The sequence below is a fragment of the Ranitomeya variabilis genome, chromosome 3 (genome assembly GCF_051348905.1).
Source record: "Ranitomeya variabilis isolate aRanVar5 chromosome 3, aRanVar5.hap1, whole genome shotgun sequence".
NCBI lineage: Eukaryota > Metazoa > Chordata > Amphibia > Anura > Dendrobatidae > Ranitomeya > Ranitomeya variabilis.
Genome location: NC_135234.1, coordinates 657,914,827 through 657,938,991, shown reverse-complemented (window position 1 = coordinate 657,938,991; position 24,165 = coordinate 657,914,827). Strand labels below are relative to the sequence as shown.

Genomic DNA, 24,165 nt, shown 5'->3' with positions numbered 1-24,165 from the left:
ACACCTTCCCACCAACAGTACTTGTTTCTCCTCTTCTCTTCACCCTTGTCTGGCTCTGTAAAGCCAGTGCTGTCAATCAAAGAAAAGATGGAGGGCAAACAAGTCGGTGGGAAGGTGCAATTAAATGTTTGGCCACACCAAATCATTCTGTGATAACAGAGTCACTTTAAAGGGACATCACAGAATCGCAGTTCCAACAAAGTACAGGCGCTCGGTGCTTCACAGCGGGGCCAATCATTTAAATATTCCTTCCCACCTACTTGTCTTCCTTCTGTATTCTCCCTTCTCTGGCCCTATGAGGCCAGAGCTGTCAATCAAAGAATAGAGGGGGGGAGAGGAAACACAAGCAGGTGATAAGGTGTATTTAAATAATTGACCCCTCCGAGAAGTACCGAGCGCCTGTGCTTGGTTTAAACAGTCCTTCTGTGCTGACAGAGACCCTTTAAGTTTTATTCTCTGTGCAGCTGTTTACTTCCAGTCATTGGGGCAGTGCAGGGTGCTGTTAGTCACCGCGTACTACACAGTGAGTGTGCTGTAATCGCTCCTCGGCACACTGACAGACTCCTCTGCAGATACGCACTGCAGACGAGCGGTCAATGAAAGTGCTGGCAGTCATTACAGCTGCACTCTATCTAGAGAGCACTGGCTGCAACCGTTCCCCGCACCGCCCCTATGACTGGAAGGGAGCAGCTGCAGGGAGAATAAAAACTTTCTCCCCATAGCTGCTACTTCACGAAGCCGGCTCCACAGGATTTAAACACTATTTGTAGATTACCACTCTATCTGCAGGTAAATAGCTTTTCTGGATATGACAGATTTCTTTTAATTTCAAAGACCTAATCAATAAAATGTATATACTTTGAAGTCAGCACATATAGTGCAGTCCTATAAACTTAAAGAAGCACTCATCCTCCCATCAATATATTGCGATCATCATATTAAACAGCACTGTGTATTTACAATTGCTCATTTTGCCGTTCTACCCAGCTTATTATTCTTTTACATTATGTTTATGATATCACAAGGTTAAAAAATGACTAGCTGAATCCATCTAAGCACTATGTAGAAATAGGAGGTCATTTTTCTTCTGCATGATTCATGAGTCACTGCAAAAGTCTCTGGCAGTGGTGCTGGGTCAGGAGTTGAAAAGGGGAATTGTGGATGCAGGGAAAAGAGACTTCATGTTACTACATAGAGCAGAGAAAAGAGAATAATAAGCTGGATAGAAAGGCAAAATGGGCAATTGTAAGTACTCAGTGCTATGTAATATGATGACTGCAATATATTAAGAGGATATAAACTGATGGGAGGAGGAGTGCTTCTTTAATTTCCGAGGCTCTGAAAACCAAAACCAGGAAAATTAAAAGGACCATTTGTGTTAGTCTTCTTCATGGGTTGCTTATAGGAGTTGTCCAGGACTTTTACATCACTGGGCTATTCTAAGGCAGGGTTCACATTGCGTTGCTGCAGTCCGTTCAACGCATGTGTTAAACGGACTGCACCAACACTAGTGCCTTGTAAAGATTGCGTTATGCGATCGCGCAGATGCTCCATCTGTGCAATTGGTGATGGACCCGGAAACGCTGCAGCCCGCGTCCGAGGGTCCGTCACAGAATGACGGCACATCGCTAACGCATGCCAATTATGACATGCATTAGCGATGCGCTACATAGTGGCAGTCAATGGGTGCGCTAACGCATCCATTACATAGCGTTGGAGCCGCTGTATAACGGATGCCGTCAGCGTATTGCCATTGATGCAATGTGAACCTGGCCTCAGGATAGGTTATGATCTGATTGGTGGGGGTACGATACCCGGAGACCCTTCCGATCAGCTTTTTTCGTGCTCTGTTGCGGAGCCGCACAGCTCCATAAATGGTGTTGTGGCTGTGGTACTGCACATTGCCCCTATTGATTAGAATAAGAAGCTTTGACGAAACTGTGATTTGCAGCTTCACAACTGGGCACATCTGGCTGACATCGGGAGCTGCTGATGGGTGAGAGGGGCTGGTGTTGCACCCCCTCCAATCAGATATTGAGGACCTATCCCAAGGCTAGAAACCCCTCTCCACAGGCGCAGAGTTTACTGCCCTTCCGCAGCGTTGCCTCATACTTTAGTCCTCTTGAAATCCACTATACTGAGTAAGGAAGGCCAGTATGAACGAAACGCTTATTTCTATGGCTTGCCTGCATTAAATAAAATTATTCATCTTGCAAAGTACTCTGGAGTGCCAAGTTATCCACATTTTGCTATCCAAAGGATGGTACATGGACAATCCCTTTAAATATTTACAATGGGACAGTACTGCAATGCTCAGTATCAGAGAAGGCGAAGAATGGACGGCACTACTAAAAGTTCACAAGGAAGCCATATATAGGCAATGTACGAATCAGCTGCTTTCTTGACCTTCAACCTCTGTCCATGTCTCCTGAGTGTCTAGATATTACCCAATGTGGATTCATAATCTGTTTGATATACAGATAGTTTAGATTAATAAATGTCTGCAATCTCTTATGTGTCTTGTCTGGTTCTATGGTATGATTTAATAAAGGATAGTATTCTTTGGGGTGTACTTATTATCTAGAATGCCCCCCCGTGTGTTTACACACGATGTGTTGTTCATGTTTTGACCACGATATCAAACTCAGATCTTTGATAAAATCCTACAACTGAGAATGAAAAACTACTGCACAGAACATTAAATAAAGATCACATTAAAGGGAATCTGTCAGCATGTTTTTGCCCTGTAATCGAAACTCCATATGAGGTAAGGGTTAAGACACTGCTGTGTTCCTTCTCAGGCTGTTTTCTGTTTACTTACAGTGAAGGTTTTATCACTAGGATATTATCATTGCCCTGGCTAGATGTCTCCTGCCAAGTCATCCAGCCACGCCCCCTCCTGTGATAAGCAGCTCACTGTCAATAGACAGAAAGCTGTGGTGTGAATGGGGTTAGCTTTCTCAACTTTTCTCCATCCTACATCAAAGAACTGATTGTGTCATAACAGCTGCTCCCAACAATCTAAGTGATACATTGTTGGAATCAGGGTCTCTGCTCTTACATTATGCTGCTCTCAGAAGACGCAGCAAAAACTTGACGACAGATTTCCTTTAAGAATGTTGCCAGCATAATTTTGGGGTTGTGTTGTTGACATTTGATCATGTGACTGTACCTACTGCCAGCCATTTCTCATAGACAGTGTCGCTGTAGTGAGCGTGAAAACACTAGATTCCTTGAGCTATTGTTTACAGAGTGTGGTGACAAAATATTGGTTTAAAAATGAACTTGGATGCCGGGAAAAATAAATTTCTCCTTACCAGTGTCCCAAATCTCCAGCTGGATCTGCTCTGTAACAAGTGAGGAATAAAACCCTCTGCATCAGCCCTGATGATCAAATTGTCTACCACTGTGCGTCTGTTTCTATATAGAACTCATGAGTTCAGAGACACAAAATCCATTGTGTGTTATTGGGATCCGCTCCAGGAAGGTGCTGGTCACGATACCACTCGGACTGTTCTGATTCGGTTTATACACAGATACATGTAGGTTGTGTTCCATTTTATGAAGCTGTTCTCCTTAAATCACTTTATTGGCATAATTCACGTCACTCCAAAAATGTAATAAGTGGGAACTATGTGAATACCTCTCTTCAGCAGGTGGCTATATAAATGTTGGCAGTCATCTCATGCTAATTTCCACTATAGTAGTGTCTTCAGCTCCTCACATAACATGACCCCTTCCATTTCATCTAGAACAACGTTCTCCAATTCTGAATATTCCAGGTTAGCGCCTCTTTCAATAATTCCTTCACTGGTCATTAGGTTCAAACATAATGACGCGATCATTTTCTAAGAAAACATGTACATACTGATCATGTACAGAAAGAGCAGCACAGATTTATCTCAACTCCCTCTCCACAGCACTGCCTCACTACTGAGCATGTACAGAAAGTGCAGCACAGATTCATCTCAACTCCACAGCACTGATCACTACTGAGCATGTACAGAAAGTGCAGCACAGATTCATCTCAACTCCGACTCCACAGCACTGGTCACTACTGAGCATGTACATAAAGTGCAGCACAGATTCATCTCAACTCCGACTACACAGCACTGGTCACTACTGAGCATGTACATAAAGTGCAGCACAGATTCATCTCAACTCCGACTAGACAGCACTGGTCAAGTGCAGCAAAGATTCATCCCAACTCCGACTCCACAGCATTGCCTCACTACTGAGCATGTACAGAAAGTGCAGCACATTTTCATCTCAACTCCGACTCCACAGCATTGCTTCACTACTGAGCATGTACATAAAGTGCAGCACAGATTCATCTCAAGTCCGACTACACAGCACTGGTCACTACTGAGCATGTACATAAAGTGCAGCACAGATTCATCTCAACTCCGACTCCACAGCATTGCCTCACTACTGAGCATGTACAGAAAGTGCAGCACAGATTCATCTCAACTCCAACTCCACAGCATTGCCTCACTACTGAGCATGTACAGAAAGTGCAGCACAGATTCATCTCAACTCCGACTACACAGCACTGGTCACTACTGAGCATGTACATAAAGTGCAGCACAGATTCATCTCAACTCCGACTAGACAGCACTGGTCAAGTGCAGCAAAGATTCATCCCAACTCCGACTCCACAGCATTGCCTCACTACTGAGCATGTACAGAAAGTGCAGCACATTTTCATCTCAACTCCGACTCCACAGCATTGCTTCACTACTGAGCATGTACATAAAGTGCAGCACAGATTCATCTCAAGTCCGACTACACAGCACTGGTCACTACTGAGCATGTACATAAAGTGCAGCACAGATTCATCTCACCTCTGACTCCACAGCACTGGTCACTACTGAGCATGTACACAAAGTGCAGCACAGATTCATCTCAAGTCCGACTACACAGCACTGGTCACTACTGAGCATGTACATAAAGTGCAGCACAGATTCATCTCAACTCCGACTCCACAGCATTGCCTCACTACTGAGCATGTACAGAAAGTGCAGCACAGATTCATCTCAACTCCAACTCCACAGCATTGCCTCACTACTGAGCATGTACAGAAAGTGCAGCACAGATTCATCTCAACTCCGACTCCACAGCATTGCCTCACTACTGAGCATGTACAGAAAGTGCAGCACAGGTTCATCTCAACTCCGACTAGACAGCACTGGTCAAGTGCAGCAAAGATTCATCCCAACTCCGACTCCACAGCATTGCCTCACTACTGAGCATGTACAGAAAGTGCAGCACATTTTCATCTCAACTCCGACTCCACAGCATTGCTTCACTACTGAGCATGTACATAAAGTGCAGCACAGATTCATCTCAAGTCCGACTACACAGCACTGGTCACTACTGAGCATGTACATAAAGTGCAGCACAGATTCATCTCACCTCTGACTCCACAGCACTGGTCACTACTGAGCATGTACACAAAGTGCAGCACAGATTCATCTCAAGTCCGACTACACAGCACTGGTCACTACTGAGCATGTACATAAAGTGCAGCACATTTTCATCTCAGCTAAAAGCCCTGATCCTTAGATCGGGAACAGAACAGACATTTATTGTTCAATATATTTTTATTGAGCAAAAAGGTAATATTCACAAACATAATTGTAACCATTCACATTAATAAAGAAAAAGAAGAAAAAACAACATTTAACCCTCTTCCTCCTCATCAGCAGTACCGCCACCACCAAGATTGATCCTACAACAATATATATGTTTTAATTGCATATATCATGAGAAGAGGTAAAATGGGCCAAATGGGCAAGAAAAACATAATAAAGAGTAAAAGAGAGTGTTAAGAAAAAGAAAGAAGAGCAAAGAAAAGAACGGAGATCAGTACTAGTAATAGGACTTCAGTAACCTAAGGCCTGGCAAATTTTCCACTATAGGAGACGGGGCAATGTATCTTGAGTTATCCAGAGTTGTAAATGTTGATCCTCTTTAAATTGAATCCACGGATGCCACACCGCATACCAGCTGACACCCGACCTGTCATCAAAAGCCCTCATCTCCTCCATCCTGCACAGGACATCTAACGCCTCCACCCAGTCAATCCGCCTCGGAGCAACCGACATTTAGAAGATATTTCATAACTTTCCCAAATTCTTATGAAAAAAAAATTACAGCCAATACTGCACTGAACTACCAAGCACAATTTATTATATATTTTATACCGACTCCACCAAAATGGACACTGACTCCACAGCCCTGGTTTTAAGGATTAGCCCGGCCATCTATTGTTTATGGGACGTGACTTGGCTCTCCACCAACACTCAAAGGGTCGCGCACGTTTGATTTGAACATGTCCAATCCTTGTAAACTTACTGTGTGTTCTGTCGACAGCTACCTTTCCATACTCCCACATACACATGAACGCTCAAGCCAGGAGAGCATTTATGTATTTTTAGAGGCCAGAGAGGGGAACGCTGTGGCCAGACACAACTGGTGGTCACGTATTTCCAGGGAGAATAAACATTGAGCTTTTAAATTTCACCTGCCCAATCCTCATTTGCCTCAACATCATGTGACTGGAGAGTCAGGAAGTCACCATACACGTCATGGGTGTTGGGTTCTTATGTGTATGAGGGCCTTAAAAAGCATTGTAAGGGGTGGGTGTGGGCTGATCTTACCTATTCTAGTGTTTATGCTATAATTGTATGTTGCCATCCTATGAATATGTGATGTTTTTACTGTTTTACAAGCTTTCATTACAAATAGTGGCAGTGGACGGTGTAAGTACATGTATACACATGACTACTGCATCTTGACATTTTTGTACTGTTATGCTATTTTAGTTCTCAAACTTGCAATAATATAAATAAAATATTACCTTAAAAGCGATGTGCAATTTTACAATCATCTAAAATGTAAAATAAAGCAACTTTGCAAATAATCTTAAAACTATCTTACCATGTTGTGTATTCAGATTCTTTGTGTCATGGGTTGCAGATGATTAAATCCTGTATAGCCAGTCCCTGCAGTCATTCGTAAAGGCTCCCAATACACATTAAAGTTGTCCAAATCTTGTTGACTAACCTTATAATGTGTCTGGGGGAGGGGGCGCACCGGATTCTCCCCCATAAGATGATGTAAGGGGAGAGAAGGATCGGCCAAGTAGAATTCCAGCGCTTTATAAGACGGCATCGACTTTCTCTACCCATTGAAAACACATTGTGGCTTCATCAATTGTGTCGGGAGAGATAGCGGTTGTCCAAACGAGCGTTCATCCATGACCTATTTAATGTGTATTTACCCCTTTCGGCCATGTTCACACGATCCTTTTTTGCCTGCGGATTTTTCAGGTCCTGATTTTGAGAACCCGCAGTGGAAATCCGCGGTGCATCTCCACTGCGGTTTTTGGTCCTGTTTCTACTGCGGTTTCCAACTGCACTTTCCTATTGGGGCAGGTGGAAACCCGCAGCGGAATCCACAGAAAGAATTGACATGGTACTTCTTTTTTTCCGCAGAAAATCAGCGCGGATTTTCTAGCGGAAAAAAGGATCGTCGGCACAGCGGATTTCGTTTTCCATAGGGTTACATTATACTGTACCCTGCATGGAAAACGTCTGCGGATCCGCAGCAAAAACCGCATCGTGTGAACATAGCCTTACTCTCCTTCCTCTACTCGCCAACCTACAGCCTGTATAGACGGGTGAAAAATGTGCACATAGCCTAAAAGTTGTAGCCAGAGCCGTATGCGCCTGGCCCCAGCTTCCTTTTACATGTTTCCCCTCTGGGTACTGTTAATGGACCAAGAGACTATAGAGAATTTTTTTACGTACATTCGACTAGAATCCTCTAAGTGTAAATGTTATCCATCTTGGGTCCATATTCATGTACCCTCCAGTTTTCTGTAGCCCCTCATGAACTGCTACTTTCAGTCATATGTATAAAAGTACATTCTTTTGTTTTCTTGTGTAATTTCTCATGTTTCGTTTCTTCTATTTTAGTATAACCTGGGGTTGAACACCTTTCCTGAGCTTTTCTTACTAAACAATATGGAGAAGGAAGACCTTCCCTCCTCCCGATGATGATGGGGGTCACATGGCATACTCACCCCGACTCTGAAGATCTTCATCTCCTGTAGACCCAATCTAGGAGAACTCAGCAACTATGAGGTGCCATGTCACAGTTTAGGAACAAAAAGAAGAGCATAATAGTGAACACGACCATCAACACAACTCTAGTTATATTTATTATAGATTTTTTTAGCACTTTCTTAATGATCAGAGTCCGTAGCGAACTGTCATATTGTCACTATTTTATAGAAAAGGTAAGCCTTCATCCAGATGACAGCCACTGAGAATTGGAGTATGTTTGTGTAGAGTGGCAAGAAGGGCCATGCCGCTAATGAAGTTTTAATTGTTTTTACCATAATAGTGAATAGTAGAAATTAGTGTGATCAGTACAAATTGAGGCAGAATAGAAGAAACTGACGAACTAAGTGGGGTTACCCAGCAGCCACCCAGTCATTTCACCTGACAATCTGCACATGAAGATTGATGTACGGTAAATGAAAACCATCGCCTAAATGGTTGTCAGAAGCAACTATGTGTCTTACTGTAGACACGTGGATTATGGAAATAGTCTTCGGACGGGAGGCTGCTTGGCCAACTTCATTACATTATGGACAGATTTACTGTTTTGTGTCAACTGCTGGAATATAACGGAGTTGTGGATGGAAAAAGATCAATGCACCATTAAGTAGATATTTTCCTTACAACTTAATTTTTCTGCAGATATTTTTTCATTTTTTTGCCGTAGGCAACATTCTTATCACCGTTTCCAAGATGGTTAAAATACGTACGGAGATCAAGACAGATCAAAACTAAAGCCGTTTAGGTGGACTGTATGGGTGCGGTCGTAGAGATGCAGCCCGTGTCTTACAAGTGCTGCACGGACCGGGGAACAGACCCCAAATAACGGTGCTGCCTGTGTGGGGAATTTTCTCTCTGTGCCTTGTAATCATCTATATGTATTATGACTGTTAAATGTGAAGTGAAAGATTTTATTTCAATTGAGTCATCTCTTTCTTATGGGAAGAGTGATTCTGTGATATGGAAGTCAGGACATGCGCTGTAAGACTAGATCGTCAGCTCTTAGGGGCAGAATGCTGTGTAGATCCAGTTATGCTCGAAGTTACATCATCTCTCTTACACCGATTGTGGGAGAAGCTATACCTCCAAGTGCATATTAGAAATGTACATAGAGGCAAATTTCAGTTTTGATTTTATATAAAATAGAAAATAAAAATTTTCTAATATACATGATTTAAAATTCCGCGTATATACTTTACTTATACCAGAAAATTAGTTGTTAAACCATTGTCTGGTCTCTGTTGGCCAATATTTCTTACATGTACATCAAGCACATTCCTCTTGGAACTGAATGCTAGTTGGAACACTACATATAGGGAATGGTAAGAATGACGCCATGTTATATCCATGGCGTACACAATTCTGCTCAAGATTTTAAACCATTATTGATTTATACAATTCTTCTTACATAACAAAAAAAACTGAAATATCCCTTTAACTTTCACGTTTCAAATGCTAAGATCATACTGCAAAGATCATGACCATTAAATCAATGGACTACAATATACATTTTTTTATGCAGCTGTGGATATTTGACTTGAAGATATAATTCTCTCCACATGCCTTCATCAGTGCTTTCCCATTAAAGGGAACCTGTCACCCCCAAAGTAGACGGTGAGCTAAGCCCACCGGCATCAGGGGCTTATCTACAGCATTACAGAATGCTGTAGCTAAGCCCCCAATGTATCCTAAAAGATGAGAAAAAGAGGTTAGATTATACTCACCTGGGCGGGCGGGCGGTCCGATCCGATGGGCGTCGCGGTCCAGTCTGGGGCCTCCCATCTTCATAGGATGACGTCCTCTTCTGGTCTTCACGCTGCGGCTGCGGCGCAGGTGTACTGTGTCTGCCCTGTTGAGGGCAGAGCAAAGTACTGCAGTGCGCAGGCACCGGGAAAGGTCAGAGAGGCCCGGCGCCTGCGCACTGCAGTACTTTGCTCTGCCCTCAAAAGGGCAGACAAAGTACGCCTGTGCCGGAGCCACAGCTTGAAGACAAGAAGAGGACGTCATCCTATGAAGTGAAGATGGGAGGCCCCGGACCGGACCGCGACACCCATCGGACCAGCAGCGGGACCACCCCTGGGTGAATATAATCTAACCTGTTTTTCTCATCTTTCAGGTTACATCGGGGGCTTATCTACAGCATTACAGAATGCTGTAGATAAGCCCCTGATGCCGGTGGGCATAACTCACCCTCGATTTTGGGGGTGACAGGTTCCCTTTAACTATATTTCTCTGTTCAAATGGATCTGGCTTCCATTTTTAAAAGCACAATGATGGATATGGTGCTCTTATTTAACAGATCTAAGTGACCTACAATAGGTCTGCCAGATTCCTTGTTTTGTTCTTTTACTTGAATAAAGAAGCTGCATGATCCTGATCGACTCCCGCAATAGACAGAACAGTGTTAAAGCCGAAATTATGTAACCAGCTATGCACAGCAGCATAGAATGATTTTAAAACAGAAATGTAAATTATTTGTTTGTGCATTTGATACATTCACATTTTCTTGAATTTCATTGTTTAAGGTCAGATTCACATGTCCATGTTTGTAACACAGATGTCAGGTGTGTTCTGCAGGATGTAGGAGTTTGGTCTGCGAATTAGACCAAACTCACACGTGTCTGTTTTTTTTATGTGGACCATCGATTTGCAAAAAAGGACATTATTGCACCAATGTGCTGTCTGATAAAAAATAAGTAAATGTATAGCAAATATGCAAAAAACCTGGACATGTGAATAAGGCCTCACAAGTATTTTAAGATTTTAAAAAATATATATCTATATCCCTTTCCCCAAAGATCAGGTGTACATTAGTGATGAGCGAATATACTCGTTACTCGATATTTCCCGAGCACGCTCGGGTGTCCTCCGAGTATTTTTTAGTGCTCAGAAATTTAGTTTTTCTTGCCGCAGCTGAATGATTTACATCTGTTAGCCAGCACAAGTACATGTGGGGGTTGCCTGGTTGCTAGGGAACCCCCACATGTACTTATGCTGGCTAACAGATGTAAATCACTCAGCTGCGGCAAGAAAAACGAAATTTCTGAGCACTAAAAAATGCTCGGGAAATCTCGAGTAACGAGTATATTCGCTCATCACTAGTGTACATCAATGGTCAATGGTACATCCCACAGGTTTTACGTCCTTTATTTATTAGGACTATAGAACGCTTTCGTTAGGAATTTAGTATTTGAAAATTGATAGCAAGATGTGGTCCCAGTATTACATAATAGCACTGGCACCTATTGTTTAGCAAATTTAAAGTCCAGAGTAGACACATTAGGCTCGCCATTACTTACTTATTACATCCCCTCTATTCATTTTTGCCATAACCCCCTCACGTGTTTTATTCCAGTCTTGTCATCTGCAATCTGCACCTGTGTCACCAAAATGTCTTCCATGTATCCCCCCCCCCGTATTCTAGAACTTGCCAGCCCAATACATCAGACTCTCTCCCATCATCGAGCAGACTCCCATCTTCTCCCCGTATGTACCGTTGTTCCCTGTAACTGTTCCCTCTTGCTGCGCCTTATTGCCTGAACTTGAATGGGAGATAAACTGCAGGGCTTAGAAGTGGCCACTAAATCTACGTGGCGGCTTTATTCTGCAACCAAAAATTCTTATATCTGGCAATCACTGGAGCAGGTCATCGCATATTAATGTCGGTCCCACACTGATCTGATCTTGATGAACTAACCTAAATCCTTGACAGCCTCTTTAATGCAAAGAAGCGCTGAGTTGCCCATGGCTGGAGCCACCGATACACAGTAAAGATATGTGCACACAATGTCTTTGAGATGCCAGATTACCTGCATCATTTTTGAGCCAGAAGAAGCTTTAGCAAAATGCCAGCAGTGTTTTGTTTTTTGTTTTTTTAACCTAAAGCATGATCTTTTTTTTAATCTAAAATAGTGTTAGCTTTTCCAAAAAGTCGCGAAGATTTGTCAGGTCACTTTTTAACTTCTTCAGTCTTTGAAAGTTGTGAAGCGGCTAAAAGAAGAAACAAAAGTGATTTTGCAATTGCTGTGTATGGTGTTATTCTTTTTAAATTTTTTTTTTTTGTAGCACTTAAAACCCCCCTGGAAAATATGTCTTGTGCACATACCCTAACTCTGCTCTGTCATATATTAAGAGAAGAAAATCATTATGTCCAGCACTTGGACCTTCTGACCAAAATTACGCTTGATGCAAGTCTTAACTGCAATATTACTTTTATATTATTTTTTAGTTCTAACCTTTGTGTTGTACGTTTTTTGCTGGACTTTCCAAGTAACTTTAAAATATACCGGTTGCCTCCCCCTGTCTATTTCAGTAAATAAATACTGGCTCATGAAATAATTCTGGATTTCTCCACTTCATTGTTCCGTTACTTTATTATTCCTCCCAAGAAAATAATGCATAAATCGAAAATTGGGTGTTAGCACACTGTCCAATCAGTGGTACACTGTGCAGGACACGCCCTCTCTTAAGGGGAATGATGACGCCTAGTTGTCAATTTATTCAGAAATATTCAGGAGGAATAACACAAACCAAAGTTAATGGAGAAGAGAGACGACAGAACTTCTTTTATGGCTAAGAACACAGTATTGAAAAAAAAAAACATGGAAAACCTCTTCTGTTTTTTTTTTCTCTCCAAAGCGGTGTCATAAGCATGGGTTTCCAGTTTTAGGGTCATTTCCTAGAAAGATCTGTTCGAAAACATGTAGTCACAATTGTGGGGAAGAGTATCTGCAGTTTTGCCACAGTTTGCTCTCTTAAACCACGATCCAACTCTGTACCATAGCTCAAAGTAATTGTGGTAAATATTCATTAGAAGGATACATCTGAGGAGCTCTGATCTAGCAATGGAATTGGTCTTAATAGTTGAGAGGACACCAACAGCATTAGAAGTCCTTCACTTGCAGCTAAACTTTTTGCACTTTTAAAATGAAGTCCAATGTGGTTTTTTGGAAATAACTGTCCTCATTAGAAGCGTTTTGTATCACGTTGAAACCTTCCATGTTGTTAGACGATTTGTGTTATCCACTAGAGGAAACAGTGGGTCCTCAATGTGCCTTTCATATATTAGCTGACAAGGAAATTCTGTTTAATGAGGGAAAATTAAAGTGTTATTAATAAAAGTGACTATAAAAATGAAGTTGTGTTTTGTACTGGTTTTCTTACAAATCAACAATGGATACAGGAGATAAAGATTGCGACAACGTCATGTGTGCTAATAGTATATTTAATAAGTCAACAAATCAAACAAAACAAACTAAAACACAACCTGCTGAGATACAAAGTATTTGGGTAATTTAAAGCTGGGTCAGTATTACTTTTTGTAATGCCAAGGCTAAAAGCACAAATTAATACAATAATGAACAGTCTTCGAGCCAATTATTAATACATATTAGACAGGTGAAGCCATAGAAACTGCACCTATAGCATCATACATTTTTAATAAATTATTTCCTTACAAGCAATTAATTTAAGGTGCACTGTCCCCCGGATAGTGCAGATATTGTATAAGCCTGTTAGGTGTACAGAATCTACAATCTGTATCCCCATAGATATAAGCTGCAAGCTCCTTGACATCTAAATATTTATCAGTGCATTCAACGTGTGTAATAATATACAAACAGTAAAATGTCACTTTTAATTGGGGGGTGTTCTTAAGGTACCGTTACACTAAGTGACGCTCCAGCGATATAGACAACGATCCGACCTAAACTAGATCGCTGGAGCGTCGCTGTTTAGGTCGCTGTAGAGACGTCAAACACAGCAGCTCCAGAACGATGCAGGAGCGATCCAGTGACATAACGGCGACTCACTTCTCGTTCACGCTCCATGTAAAAACATTGCTGGCATTGTTGCTTTTGCTGTCAAACATGACGATACACGCCGATCTGACGACCAAATAAATTTCTGGACTTCCAGCTCCGACCAGCGATATCACAGCGGGATCCAGATCGCTGCTGCGTGTCAAACTCAACGAGATCGCTATCCAGGACGCTACAACGTCACGGATCGTTGTCGTTCTCGTTGGAAAGTTGTTTAGTGTGAAGGTACCTTTACATCTCACTGGTAGAAAAATTTAATTACAGAGCGATACGGCCCCCAGCAGGCGATTATGGTCTGCAGCCCTCACCAAGCCTGTGGAGTAAGTAAGCCAAACCTCCGATCTGTGACTCAGACTCCACAGCTCTGCCTCACTACTGAGCATGTACATGAAGTGTTGCACAGATTCATCTCAACTCCATCTCCACAGCACTGGTCACTACTGAGCATGTACATAAAGTGCAGCACAGATTCATCTCAACTCCATCTCCACAGCACTGGTCACTACTGAGCATATACATAAAGTGCAGCACAGATTCATCTCAACTCCATCTCCACAGCACTGGTCACTACTGAGCATATACATAAAGTGCAGCACAGATTCATCTCAACTCCATCTCCACAGTATTGGTCACTACTGAGCATACAGTGAAGCACAGATTCAGCTCAAACTAAAAGCTGAGATCCTTAGATCAGGAACAGGACATTTATAAGACATTTCATAACTTTCCCAAATTCCTATATTTGGAGCACATACTGCATTGGACATGTGTACCCAATTTATTATAGATTTTAGGAGTTGGCCCGTTTTACACCGACTCCAACTCCGGCTCCACAGTCCTGGCCATCACATTTCTGTCAAACAAATCTGTTCCATATGACGGAAGTGTGTAGGCTACAGTCCATCAGTGACCTTCAAATTGCCTCCAGCGCAGTATGCTTTGCCCAACTGCGGGCAAAGCCGAAAAGCATTAGTACGCATGCGCGGGTGAACTATGTCCCGGGACACAGCGAAAGACTTCCGGGACATAGTACTTCCGGCGCATGTGCACTAATGCTTTTCGGCTTCGCCCGCACTTGGGCAAAGCATACTGCGCACGCGCGAGAGGCCATTTCAATGCGCACACACAGCAACTCTACGGGATCTGTGATATTCACAGATCACAATACGTACAGCAAGCCGAGGAGTGGGGGGGAGGGAAGGAGAATAAGCCACGCCCATTGGACTAGACTGAGGAGATTTACATACACCGCGGGAGAGCTAAAAAACGGTATTTATGCATCAAAGGTGGGAGTCAGGGGGTACTAAAAGTACTGCTATAATGCTTAAGTGTCACTAAATTGAATATTTTTACATCACATCACAAAAAATGGGTGACAGATTGCCTTTAGGGCAAGTACTTCTCTAGCCTTAAAATAATTAGATCAGATTTTAGGTCATGTATGAAGGAGGATCTGCTTGAGGCGATACTATTTCTCAGAACAAATTCATAGACTGCACAAAAGTTACTCAGTACATTTTTGTTGCAAACTGGTTTTTCCCACTTACAGCATAGTGTATTACATATTTACAATTTAATAAAGTTTTATGTTCTACAGTTGTATTCCAGTAAATATATTTTATGTTCTCTCTAAACAGCCAGATCATTGTATCAAAATGGTGATTAAAAGCCTGATATTACCATTTTACTACAGTAAATGTATCACTTAAAGATGAGCCATGTATGAGGGAGTCGGAGTCAGGGAAATTGAGGAGTTGGAGGTTTGGCTTACTGACTCCGCAGCCCTGGGCATAGTATAACATGAGCGCAGGGAGACAGCACTCACATTACTGGTATGGTGCCTGGATCAGAAGGTATGCGCTTTTATTTTATTTGGGGCAGTGTAACTCTTAAGAAGGCATTATTCAGTAGTGGGCAACCCCTTTAAATATATTCAGCTTGGAATAGTCAAAATTCAGATTTTCCTAGTAACTCAGTCATCAGTCAGGTTTAGTGAGGCCTGGAATCTTAGATACCCATTTTTTTCACACTGATAACATGCAAAAAGATAATAAATTATATAAAGTAATGTCTATAAAACGCTCCAGTCATGTCAAGTTTTTTTTGGGAGGGGGACCAAAAAAAACCCTTATATATATATATATATATATATATATATATATATATATATATATATATATATATATATATATTTAACCCCTTCACCACCTTGGGATTTTCAGTTTTTTCCATTTTCGTTTTTTGCTCCCCTTATTCCCAGAGAGATAGCTTTTTTTTTAATCAATATATGAAACTTGAGGACTTGTTTTTTGCGGGACTAGTTGTACTTTTGAACGACATCACTGATTTTACCATATAGTGTATACTGGAAAACGGGCAAAAAATTCCAACTGGGGTAAAATTGCAAAAAAAAAAATGCAATTCCAGTTTTTTTTCTTTATACCATGTTCACCAAATACTAAGACTGACTTGCCAATGTGATTCTTCAGGTCATTACGAGTATGCAGATATACATATATAGGTAATCAAAAGATCATAGCTCCCCTAAAATCAGTCAGCTCGGAGTGCAAAAAATAAGCTCTCACCCAGCCCCATATCCTGAAAAATTGAGCTGCTACAGGTCTCGGAAAATTGCGCATAATATATATGTGTATGTATATGCAATTTTCCATATATAGTAGTAGTTAAGCAATGCAACATGGTGTTTTGGGGGAGAAAGAACCAAAATAGGTGACAAGATATATTTAAAAAATCCCAATGCCTGGAAGAATGTATAATGTATACATATATACGTACACATATAGACACCCAGAATTATTTATTCTCAGACACTCAGCAGTGGCCATTATGATTCATTCTACTAAATAAATCAGTCAGAAACAGGAGCCCAGAACCCCAATTGCAATTACCGTATATTCTCGAGTATAAGCCGAGAATTTCAGCCCATTTTTTTAGGCTGAAATTGCCCCTCTTGGCTTATACTCGAGTCATTCCCAGGGGTCGGCAGGGGAGGGGGAGCGGCAGCTGTCTAATCATACTCACCTGCTCCTGGCGCGTTCCCTGCACGTCCCTGGTTCCCCGGCGCTGACAGCTTCTTCCTGTATTGAGCGGTCACATGGTACCGCTCATTACAGTAATGAATATGGACCCATCTCCACTCCCATAGGGGTGGAGCCGCATATTCATTACTGTAATGAGCGGTACTATGTGACCTCTCAATACAGGAAGAAGCAGTCAGCACCCGGAAAACCAGGGACCATGCCAGGAGCAGGTGAGTATGACGGGGACAGTGCGCGATATTCACCTGTCCCTCGATCCACCGTCCACTCCGTCTTCCGAGTCCTCTGCAGTAACGCTCAGGTCAGAGGGCGCGATGACGCGATTAGTGTGCGCGCTGCCCTCTGCCTGGTCAGTGCAGAGGACGAGGAAGACACAGTGGCGGTCGGCGGTGGAACGGGGAACAGGTGACTATAGCAAGTGCCGGGGGCCTGAGCGACGAGAGGAGAGTATGTAATTTTTTTTTATTAAATAGCAGCAACAGCATATGGGGCATAATAGTCTATGGAGCATCTTATGCGGCCATAATCAGCATTTGTGGAGCATTATATAGGGCATATTTTAATATGGAGCATCTTATGGGGCCCATCATGAACTGTATGGAGCATTATATGGGGCTCCTGATTCAATATGGATATTTAAAAACATTTAACCTACTGATGTCTCAATCAATTTTACTTTTATTGGTATCTATTTACCGGTAGCTGCTGCATTTTCCACCCTAGGCTTATACTCGAGTCATTAAGTTTTCCCAGTTTTTTGTGGCAAAATTAGGGGTCTCGGCTTATACTCGGGTCGGCTTATACTCGAGTATATACGGTACTTCAAACCAGGATCCAATATGTCTATAGCAGTTCTTCAAAATGAGGTCTCCCAATTAATACAACCCAGGTTTCTGGATCTTGGCGAGCACCAATTACACTAAAAGTACACAGAAAGACATGGGATCTCTATTAGCACAAGACAACTGCACCACTTTGTATTTATTTTGCTACATCTCCCCCTATTCATAAGATGAGAAAAAAAAACATCCATGTTAACAGTGTTGTGATGAGGATTAACTGACTAGAACTGGTGCATTATATGCTCAGAACCCATGTGGCAAAGGAAAATTGACACACTAATTAAGTGCATCATTTCAATTTGGTTCAGTGCCAAACAAAACCTTTGGTTACTGTTCCCCAACTCCAGTCCTCCAGACTCACCAACAAGTCATGTTTTCAGGATTTCCTTACTATTGCACAAGGGGAATTATTGCCTGTGCGGGTACTGCAATTTTCACCTGGGCAATACTAAGGAAATTCTGAAAACATGGCCTGTTGGTGGCTTTTGAGGACTGTAGTCGGGGAACACTGCCTTAGGTAGTGTAGGGGCGGACATACCATTGGTGACACCTGTGCAGTCGCACAGTGGCCCATTAGGTAAGGGGACAACTTTTACCTCCAAGCAGGTGGAATGGTACATTATGATGAACTATTGGACTTCAGAGGGTCCGCATAGTGTTCTTGTACATGACACACATCTATGTAAATATGTATTAAGACATATACATGTCGCCAAATAAGTGTTTTATTGTACACTGAAATACAAATTATACAGTGAAAACACATCCAAGGACGATCTATGTATAAAAGGTTCACATGAAGATGTGGGAGAGCTGAGAATAGTTCATAACATGAATTAACGCACCATAGAAAGTAGTCTCCTAAGTGTTATAAGTTTTCTGATTCATCCTATTGGATTACTGTGTCCAAAAGTAGCTGACAGCAAATAAAGAAAGGCATTTAGTAATACATAAAGAGAAAAGAATGTCCACATCGTTTGGGATTTTTAACTTTAAATCTGATATTAGACAAGGTATACCAGGTCTGTATCCACAAGGCAATGATCCCATTCACACATGCAGCGGACGTTCACTTAGTGGAATAATGCGGTGCCCGTCCTTAAACTTGAGGACAGATATAAAAAAATATACTCTACTGGAAAATTCGGCCTCCGACAACCAGCACTGGCATTTATTGGTTGCACTGTACAGAATGAGACCACCAAGTGCATTTTGTCACACAGTATAAATTTACTAAGAAACCATGAAAGTAATTTATAGAAATAGAATTCACTTTTTGCATTAAACGTCACCCACTGGCATGAAAGGACTAGAACGGCCAGCACCTGATGCATACCACTGCACTGGGGCTGGTGATGTACAATACACACATGGCAGAGCATGGCACCTTGGTGCGCCAGCCTCACACTCGTGGATATGTTTGCAGACCAGATGATGAATGTGTGATGCATTCTATGTTGCATTAAGAAAACTGGTGAGCAAAAAAATTGGCACTATGCTAATTAGTACACCTAGACTATGCCATTAAATCGGGTTCATACCATCTTTCGGGGGCCGTACAAATCACGCGCTAACTCCGCCCACAAATACGTCCTGACATGGTACTGGTGTCAGGACGTAATCTTTCATTGCTCGCGCCTCAACGTTCAGTAGTGAACACTGCGTGCATGTGCTTACGGAGAAAGAAGAGATGAATGATCTGGCGGCCGTCAAAATATAGAGGCTGGTCCAAGCATCGTGTTTCCCAAGAATCTGCCCTGGGGGCTGGATAAAAAGTCATGGAGGGTCGTACACAGCCTGAGGTTCCCCACCTCTGCATTACACAGTCAGAAGTAAAGCTACACATACATAAGATCAATTTTGGCACCTTAGATTGATCACTATTTGGGAATTATATGTTAAGGCGGATGGCAGACTAAGATGAGATCTGTTAAATGGGTTGTCCACCCCTAGGACAACCTCTTCTTGAACGAAAAGGTTTGACCCCGATAAAATAAAAAACCTATACTCACATCCCGTGCTTGCGTCGTTCCTGCGGTGTTGGCACTTGCGGTTCCGGAGCTCTGGTGCGGTGGAATGAGGCGTGGTGACCGGTTCCCAATTAGCATTGGCGTTACTGTCCCCACCTTTGTATGGGCCAAACATGAAAAGGAAGTCAGATTAGCTGCAGCCATGGCTTCCTCTTCATGTTCAATCTGTACGAAGGCAGGGACAGTGATGCCAGCGCTGATTGGGCACCATGTGTCAGAGCTCTGGGACCGCGAGTGTGATATCGCTGGAACGGCTCCAGCACGGGAGGGGAGTACAGGTTTTCTAATATAGTTCAAGAAGAGGCTGTCCTAGTAGTGGACAACCCCTCTAAGTTTGGTTTTCCTGGCTTGTCAAGATTAACTGTGTAAGGTACGATGATCGGACGATCCTTTGCCACTTTGAACAAGCCAATTTAGTGTGACATGTTGATAGATTAATGAACAATCTAAACCCAAAACTGACTGGCTGCATTTACTGCAGTAAAAAAAAAACCTCAAGAATGTAAAAAACCAAGGAGTGCTTCCACTGCAGGGGTGGGCCTATGGCAGCGTTTGGCCACTTTGGAGAGAGGGGTGCACAACCCTGGTTGGTCTCATTCCCTTTACAACTGGGTGGTGATACTTGTGCAAGACTCACTGTTACAATTTACAACAACAGTGTTGTTAACGGTAGTGGACGTGGTGTAGAGCAGTGTTTCTCAACTCTGGTCCTCAAGACCCACCATGTTTTCAGGATTTCCTTAGCATTGCACAGGTGATGGAATTAATGCTTGAGCGGGTGATGAAATTATCACCTGTGCAATACTAAGGATATCCTGAAAACTTGACCTGTTGGTGAGTCTTGGAGTTGAGAAACGCTGGTGTAGAGGAAGGAAACAAGCACCTGGCCCTTCTGTCCTGGGTGGCTAAATCAGGGAGGGCCGTCTCTATCACATACGCCACAGTGATCTCCCATGTGTTCAGAATCCAGAGATTAAAAATGGACAAAACCACAGTGGTTATCACCCATGTAAGGCAACTTTCACTCATCAAGTTTTTTTTGTTTCAGGCACAATCCGGCTAATTTTATAAAAAACGGATCCGTCGCAAATAGTGAAAAACTGATGTGATGAATCCACTTTTTCTGCTGGATTCATTTTTCTTTTTCACCGGGGAAGAGAGAAAGAAAGAGAAAAAAAAAAAAAAAAAAAGAAAGAGAAGAGAGAAAATGCATGATTTCTGTTACAAACTGGATCCGGCGGATTTGGCCATTTCTACCTGCGTCTTATACGCTTTTGGCCGTATCAGTCGTTGTGCGGTTTTCCGCCAGACAGAAAAAACGTTGCTCTGGACGTTTTCTCCTTCCGACGGAAAACTAATTTTTGACGGATTCGCTAAAAAAATGGATGAAAGGTTGGACATCAGGCACAATCCGGCGCTTATACAACTCTGAAAAAAAAACAGATACGGGGGATAAAAAAACAGATCCTTTTTTTAAAATTCGCCAGATTGTGCCTGATGCAAAAAACCTGATGTGTAAAAGTAGCCTAAGGAAGAAGAAGAAAAATGGGTGACTAAAGGATTTTGCTGAAATCGAACACATGCTGAAATGCTGGTGTTATGCAGGCATGGAAAATAAAGACAATCAACTGATTACATTTATGAAGTTAAGGCTGAAGATGCCTCAATATTGTGCTTTTGTGTTCCCTAACTAGATCAGCAATTCTTCTACTAGGTGGGATACAGTATTCAGAGGACTTAGCAACTCATGTAGAACATGCTCAGCTACACAAGAGCCACCAAGGAATAGTCAACGTCTTGGGCCACATTCAGAAACATTTCTGACCAGAGACCAGTAAGACTATTAGGCCGGGATCACACTTGCGAGTGCAATGCGAGAAACTCGCACGAGTCTCTTGCCTCAATACCCGGCACTGCCACGGGCACTCGGGACCGGAGTGTGCGGCTGCACGTATTTCTATGTAGCTGAATGCTCCGGTCCCGAGTGCCGAGTATTGATGCGCGAGTTTCTCGCATTGCACTCGCAAGTGTGACCCTGGCCTTGGACTTCTGTTCACTTTTACAAAGAGGCACGGAGGACTCACAGTAGAGGAAAGTGACTGAACTTGGCAAAGCTTGGAAAGGAGTCTGAATTATTACACGCTCCAGGCAAAATGAACGAACGAACGTACGTACGTATGTACGAACGAACGTATGTATAGAAAAGGCCATGTATTCTGTATGTCTTAGGTTTCTATAAATCAGCAGAGAAATAAATTACAGCTGACAATTACAGTATGTTGTGCTGATGTAGTGCACCCCATCCACCACTATTACTGGAAGTATTTTTTTGCTTCATGAATTTCCAGTCAAACTGTAGCGATAACTGTAAAAACAAATGATTTACGGGCACATAATCATCACAGTCAATGAAACTACCAAAACGTGGTGTTATAACAAAGTAAAGGTCATTTAGCTAGTGACAAAACAATACTGGTCAACTTGTCCAGGACCCGAGGTCGATTACCAGACAGGTCTACGACGACACTTATGTTCCCGGCAGCTTCTGCTTCTACGTCATTCCTCATTTTTCAGAATGATTTTCAAATTGAGGCTTGATGTATTCCTTGTACATGGAATAAATTACACCTAAATCAGAAAAAGGGAAAGAATTATAAACATACCGAAATGTAGCGCTGTGCCGGATCTGGCTATATCCTTCTCTAGCGCTGCAGGATATGCTGACAATAAATAAGAAACAGGAAATGAGGCTCAATCTAATTATCCTAAGGCTAGGTTCACACCAGCGTTCTGCTCTACAAGCTCAAGCAAGGAAAAATGTATCCAGCTTACCCAAATGTGCCACAGGGACCCCATTCACTGTAATGGGGTCTTTTTGGTTTCTGGTAGGGAGAGTTTTCTTCCAGCAAAAATGACAAAGCTTTGCAAGAGTGAACCTAGTCTAATTCTATAGGAGGCTAAGAAACCAATGATTTGGAATGTGAGAATGCAACGGACCGCCGGGAAGAAAGCTACACAAAGGCGGAGAAATACAAACGCAAGACAGCAGTGCTGACCATTACACTGTCAAATACTGCTCCAACTACATCAACGGTACCATTATTATTTAACGGATCCAAGTGTTTCTTCTAGCACAGTTTCAGTTCACACATGCATCATCGTTTCTATTACCATACATTCATTCTCTTTCCAGCAGAAAAGCTCCTCAGCTACAACTTTTACCTGCTAAATTGAATATAATAATATATATATATATATATACACACACATATATACACACAGTGCAGACCAAAAGTTTGGACACACCTCATTTAAAGATTTTACTGTTTTTTTCATGACTATGAAAATTGTACAGTCACATGTGGAATTATATACTTAACAAAAAAGTGTGAAACAACTTAAATTATGTCTTATATTCTAGGTTCTTCAAAGTAGCCACCTTTTGCTTTGATGACTGCTTTGCACACTCTTGGCATTCTCTTGATGAGCTTCAAGAGGTATTCACCTGGAATGGTTTTCACTTCACAGGTGTGCCCTGTCAGGTTTAATAAGTGGGATTTCTTGCCTTATAAATGAGGTTGGGACCATCAGTTGTGTTGTGCAGAAGTCTGGTGGATACACAGCTGATAGTCCTACTGAATAAACTGTTATAATTTGTATTATGGAAAGAAAAAAGCAGCTAAGTAAAGAAAAACGAATGGCCATCATTACTTTAAGAAATGAAGGTCAGTCAGTCCGAAAAATTGGGAAAACTTTGAAAAAGTGTCCCCAAGTGCAGTTGCAGAAACAATCAAGCGCTACAAAGAAACTGGCTCACATGAGGACCGCCCCAGGAGAGGAAGACCAAGAGTCACCTCTGCTTCTGAGGATAAGTCTATCCGAGTCACCAGCCTCAGAAATCGCAGGTTAACAGCAGCTCAGCTTAGAGACCAGGTCAATGCCACACAGAGTTCTATCAGCAGACACATCTCTACAACAACTGTTAAGAGGAGACATTGTGGAGCAGGCCTTCATGATAAAATAGCTGCTAGGAAACCACTGCTAAGGACAGGCAACAAGCAGAAGATACTTGTTTTGGCTAAAGAACACAAGGAATGGACATTAGACCAGTGGAAATCTGTGCTTTGGTCTGATGAGTCCAAATTTGAGATATTTGGTTCCAACCACTGTGTCTTTGTGCGACGCAGAAAAGGTGAACGGATGGACTCTACATGCCTGGTTCCCACCGTGAAGCATGGAGGAGGTGGTGTGATGGTGTGGGGGTGCTTTGCTGGTGACACTTGAGG

At 42.3% G+C, this 24,165-nt stretch overlaps 2 protein-coding genes across 4 annotated transcripts in view; one reads left to right on the top strand and one right to left on the bottom strand.

Moving 5' to 3' along the window:
• Positions 1-9,300, top strand: part of SLC11A2 (solute carrier family 11 member 2) — a 75,778-nt gene extending 66,478 nt beyond the window's left edge. Inside the window, exon 17 of one of the 2 annotated variants that reach the window (XM_077297803.1) lies at positions 7,983-9,300. In XM_077297803.1, the coding sequence (XP_077153918.1) occupies positions 7,983-8,063 (81 nt within the window). In that variant the 3' untranslated portion in view covers positions 8,064-9,300. The remainder of the gene's footprint in view (positions 1-7,982) is intronic. The other variant, XM_077297802.1, reaches the window with a different exon arrangement.
• A 4,037-nt stretch (positions 9,301-13,337) lies between these two features.
• Positions 13,338-24,165, bottom strand: part of HIGD1C (HIG1 hypoxia inducible domain family member 1C) — a 48,875-nt gene continuing 38,047 nt past the window's right edge. For both annotated transcript variants that reach the window (XM_077297817.1, XM_077297818.1), the window contains exon 4: positions 13,338-22,507. In XM_077297817.1, coding sequence (XP_077153932.1) covers positions 22,443-22,507 — 65 coding nt within the window. In that variant the 3' untranslated portion in view covers positions 13,338-22,442. The remainder of the gene's footprint in view (positions 22,508-24,165) is intronic.